The sequence below is a fragment of the Apaloderma vittatum genome, unplaced genomic scaffold (genome assembly GCF_000703405.1).
Source record: "Apaloderma vittatum isolate BGI_N311 unplaced genomic scaffold, ASM70340v1 scaffold24683, whole genome shotgun sequence".
Taxonomy (NCBI): Eukaryota; Metazoa; Chordata; class Aves; order Trogoniformes; family Trogonidae; genus Apaloderma; species Apaloderma vittatum.
In genome coordinates this window covers 486-5,714 of record NW_009710157.1, presented here as the reverse complement: position 1 = coordinate 5,714, position 5,229 = coordinate 486, and the positions used below count along the sequence as shown (strand labels likewise).

General features: G+C 57.0%; 1 protein-coding gene across 1 annotated transcript in view; it reads right to left on the bottom strand.

Annotated features, from left to right (window-relative positions):
• The window catches only part of R3HCC1L (R3H domain and coiled-coil containing 1-like), a 5,196-nt gene extending 459 nt beyond the window's left edge, over nt 1–4,737 (bottom strand). Inside the window, exons 1-4 of the mRNA XM_009867214.1 lie at nt 4,009–4,737; nt 491–666; nt 306–376; nt 92–187 (exon numbers count right to left, since the gene is read on the bottom strand). Coding sequence (XP_009865516.1) covers nt 92–187; nt 306–376; nt 491–666; nt 4,009–4,737 — 1,072 coding nt within the window. The remainder of the gene's footprint in view (nt 1–91; nt 188–305; nt 377–490; nt 667–4,008) is intronic.
• Between the last annotated feature and the right edge of the window lie 492 nt (nt 4,738–5,229).

The window sequence follows — 5,229 nt, the reverse complement described above, 5'->3', positions numbered from 1 at the left end:
ACTGGCTGCCCCGTCCCTCCAAAGTTACGAGAATGAAGATGATGCAACACAAGCATGACAACACAAGCTCACGTGGGGCAGCATCACCTACCAGCATATGCCCTGGCTTTGGCTTTAGAGGCACGGGTGCCCTGGGAGAGCGGACGTGTCTTCACCATCAGGTGCTTGGTGCTGAGGGCATCGCGTGCTGCAGGGAGAAAGCAGTGGTGTCTGCATGTGGGGCCAACCCCATGGCCAGGATCTGGCTGCAGAAAAAGCAGGGATGCCTCAAGTCTGTCCATCCCCAGCCAAACTGGCATTAGTACCTGTTATGGGGCTGGAGAAGATGCCCAGTGCGTGTGTATCATCCACCCACTTAATATCGAAGCCTTTTTTCCTGCCGGAGAGAGTGAAGCTCAGCAAGGCATTGGCATCGGGTGAGCAGGGGTCTGGAGCAGAGCCCAGCCAGACGACCCCAGCACCAGGAATGAGGCGTTGCCATCAGACTCACTGATAGCTGCAGAAGACACGCAGCAGATCCTCGGTGCGGAAATCCGAGGGAAAATCATAGATCTCGATGACGTGGGGCAGCTCGTCATCGCTGAGGTCTGGTGCGGCGGGCTCGGCGCAGTAGTAGTCGAAGCGGGGTGACTGCTGGCTCTCCCGGAGCTTCTCACCCCCCAAGAGCTGCGGAAGTGGGGGCACAGCACTGAGCAACCCCTGCCCACCCAACCTACGCCAGCTCCTGATCCACAGCAAGCACTCCCTGGGAAGTGATCCAGCCCCAACATCCTACCCCAGCACTACAAATGGATTACTGGCATTGAGATACCAGGAGTTATCAACAAGGGCTCTCACAGCATGTGCTTACTTTTCCCATATCCAGCATTCCTTCACTTGTCCTGCTCTGTGATCCCAGAACAGCACCAGTAACAGCGGTAATATCAGTAACTGCCAAGCATACCTTTCCTTCCACAATAATATGCTAATCCAAAATAAATCTGGAGAACAAAAAGGAGCAGGACAGCAAAGCCAGGACGAAAGACTGGCATCTGCCCACAGCACAGGAGCACCGGGCTTGGCATCCCCCAGCTGCAGCCCATGCCTGGGAGCAGCTCGTCAGCATCCCAGGTGCCAAGGCAGAAAAACCAGCACTCCCCTGAGGAGCAAGTTCTGGTGGTTAATCACCTGCGCAGCTAAAAATTCATGCCTTATTTCTCATTTGAATTTGCCTGGCTTCACTTTCCAGACAGAGATTCTTGTTCTGCCTCCCCACTGGATTAAAGAACCATCAGTCCCCGGTCCCCTCCCTGCAATGGCATTTACTCACCTAAATCAAGTCCCTTCTCAATCTTCTTCTTGATAAGCTAAACGGGTTGTGCACATTTAGTATCCCACAGCGGGACACTTTCTCCAGCCCTAAAAGATGACGGCTGTAGCACTTTTCTACCTCTCCCATTTTTCAACCTTCATTTTAAAACACGGGCAGCAATGTCCCACTGACACGACATGGGGGTGCAGCTGCCTCTGCTCCCCTCCACCTCACAGCACCAGTGCCAGTGGCCACCACTTGCTGCAACCCTGCTTTCCAAACCACCCTTGCTGATGGCTGAGGGGATTCATGGCCCTCTGCCTGGGACGTCAGGCTGGGCTCAGCCCAAATCCGCCAGCAGCTCCTCTGTCCCTCGCAGCATGTGGGACCGGCATGGTGCCGGGAAATGGGTACATAACTCAGCCAGGTTCCCAGCCCGATCCCCCAAGCGATCGTAGCAGAGCACACCACGGCTGGAAGGCTCGAGTCCATAAATCCCAGCCAGCTCAGTCAATAAAAAGTGCTCATTCCGACAATTTTATGGGGAAGATGGATTCACGGCAGGTGAGGGGGTGCTGCCAGGGTGGCTAGATGCTGGCGGAGGGTAGTTATAGAGCCCACGGGACAGCCTACCCCTGCCGGCAGAGCCACACGCCCCACCACCATTATCCATTAAACCAGCACACCCCCTCACCTGGCACCCCCTGCGTGCTCTGGGGAGGTGAAAGAGCCGTCCCCCAGCAGGATGAAGCCCTGCGGTGTCGCTTGAGGGAGCAGAGCGCTTGGGTAGTGCCAGGCTCTGGGAAGATGATTAGAGAGCAGGAGCGCAGAGCGCTGGAGCGGTCCTTGACCTTCACAAATCACCGAGTGTGGCGGGGCAGCAAAGGAAGGCGGCCGCTGGCGAGCCACACAGCAGGAACGGCTCAACAGGCCCCCCTCGTGCTGCCAGCCCGGGCACACAGGGTGCCCACAGCCCCCCCCCAGCCATGAGGTAGGGCAGAAAGTGGGGGCCAGGGTACGGCCCTCAGTAGGGCCCCAGCACTGCACTGAAGGATGGTAGAGGAAGAAAATGAATCCTGTCTGTCACACCTCACTGCTCTGTAAAGACAAACCCTTGCTGGAGCATTGTTAGAGGGGTCCATGGTCACCCCATTACGCTCCTGCTTGCTTGCTGAGAGCGCGTCTCCAGAGCCGGGGGGGAGGCGAGCACCAGCACGCACACACCACAGCCCCAGCTGATGGAGAGTCCACTGAGCCCATAGGGAGATGGTCACAGTGCTTAATTGCCCTCTGCATTCAAACTGATTTCTGCTCTGAATTTGTCTGATTACAGCTTCCAGCCAACAGATCTTGCGATGGTGTTTTCTTCTGCTAGATTAAAAAGCCATCCCCTATCAGAAATCTCTCTTCCACACAGAATGTCATAAATCTTGCTCTCGGCCAGCTATCCGCAGTGCATAAGGATTTGGTTACGAGGAAGAACGCTACTAATTTTCTTGTCCTTTTTGTTAAATAACAACAGCTCCATCTCCCCAGGAGCCTGCACCCTCCTCGAGCAGCCATGTCCACCTCCCAAGAGCTCAAAGCGCTCGAGAACCACTAAGTTCCACAAGGGAATCCGCAGCGAGGGTGAAGACAGCAACTTTTACTTGACAAATCCTTTTACCAGGTTCCCATCCACCCATTTTGGGAAGCTGCCTGGAAAGCCCAACCTTTGCTCAGAGCTTGTGCACTGGGGAGCTAATGCAGATGGTACAGTGAGTGCACCGGCGCCCACCGCAGCTAGCAGGGGGGAGCACAGCCGGGAAGAGATGAGGGCACTCAAAGCTCCTCCATGTCACCCTCCAAGCAGCCCCAGAGGTGAATGCTGTGTGCTCCACACCGCATCCCAGCCCCAGGCCAGGCTCAGTGAAGGCACACCAGCCCAAGAACAGTCCCATGGATGAGGTGGGTACCAGTGCACCTCAGTACTGATGCTCTTAAGTTTCTCTCATCCCTTCTCAGAAACACCAGTTGCCACTTCACAGCCTGCTTCAAACCCAGAGTGGATGGACGCTGGCTGTAACAATATTAGCACTGTTTGTTACTTTGGGTACATTAATGTCATTTGGAAAATTACCGGTTTGACGCTACTGATTTAAAATGCAATAAGAGGTACCCAGCATCACTGCAGAAGCCAAGCTTTCCTTGCGTATGGCAGGAAAACGGCGTGGGTCCTGGCACCAAGCAGCTAATTGTAGTAAATTCAGCTGCACGCGTGCAGGAGGGGATGGTAATGAACCACAGCTGATTAAGAAGCCGCAGTTTCTAGGAAACATCCTATTGCTATTTCAACGGGAGCCCGTACATCTCAGCCCATTTCTTTATCACCAGTCTTGGTTTCATGTGGGTGCAGCTGCAGTTTACAGCACCTCAAGCGCATCTTACCAAGTGCGTTTTACATACCCTAGAGGGAAGTCTTCCCCAGCCTTCATGGGATGGGAACTAGCCAAAGGAGGAGGTTAAGGTCCCAGGCATTTTGGCACTGCAGGCAGCTCATGCCCTCATGGATGGCTTAGGGTGACAGCAGCCAGCGCAGGAGGTGGCTGCACCCCCTGTGTGTGGCCCACCCCTCCATTCACCCACCACGAAACTTCACAGGCCCCCATTCCCATGTCCCAGCAAGCAGCAGGCATTGCCCCTGCAATGCCCCATGCACACTGGCTCACAGGACGTACCTCCTCCAGCAAACGCGGGTCCAGGCAGTCCCCATCGTCATTGAACAGCGCGTCCCAGCTCTCCTCGGCACCCGGGCTGACCTCGCCTGGGGTCCCAGCACTGGCCTGCTCTGCCTTTGGGGAACCACTGAAGAGACCTCCCTCCTCCTCCTCAGCCTCCTGGCTGCACCGGTGCTGCTGCAGTGACTCCACGTCCTCATCTGCTCTCACCAACTCTTCATCCCGGGCTGCAGGCAAAAGCACCTCTATGCCTCCGCACAGCAGCTCTAGGGATGGTGGGGGCTTGCGGCTCTGAATGAGAGCCCCCTCCCACATGCCACTTGCCAGATCCTTGCCAGCTCCTCCAAAGCTGCTCTCAGCCCTGGTGCTGCCCTCTGTGCAGGCAGAGGTGGTGCCCGCTCCCTCCACAGCACACATCGGGTTGACCTCCTCACTGGGATGCCCGGCACCAGCAACGCTCTCCTCCTTGCTGGGCAAGAACTCAGCCGTGCCTGCCCACCTCTCCTTCTCCTCCGGCACCCCAGACACACAGCTCTTATTCTGTCCTGCTAGGAGAGACTCCTCTGACTCCTTCTCCTCCTCCTGGGCTTTTGGACCTGCAACCTCCCACACGAGCCCAGGCACACTGCCCTGGTTGCACAGACGAGCCAGCTGCAGGACACCCTCTCCTGGGTGCTGGGAGAGGTCCCCAGATGGATCCTGGGTGTTGTCCCTCAAATGCTCCAGCATGTCACTCGGCCCTGTCCAACATGCCAGCACTGGGCTGGCAGAGGGTGCTGGACTAGGGAGGTCACCCCCAGGCTCAGGAGTAGCTTCTATGGCCCCAGGCTGGGCACTTGGTGGGGATAGAGGGTCAGGCTCAGTCCTCATCACTCCGCAGCCACGGCTGAGCTCCCCAAGTCCTTCATCATGAGATGTTTTGTCCTGCCCATCCCAGGGCTGGGCAACAGCCAGATCCGGACACAGCTCCTGCACGCTGAGTGATGCCCCTGGGCCCTCCGGCGCAGCGGAGAAGCTGCCTCCTGGCCTCTGGCAGTGCCCGGTAGAAGACACCTGTGACTCCTTCAGGCTGGCATCCACCTTGCTCTCCTTCCTCGCTGCTCTGCCCACCTGTGTCCTGGTATGGGGGCTTCGCCTCTGACCCTCGCCACTGTTCCGGCAAGCATCCTGCACCAGGTGGTGGTTCTTGGGCTCCTGGCGATGCCCGGCTGGCGTGTCCCC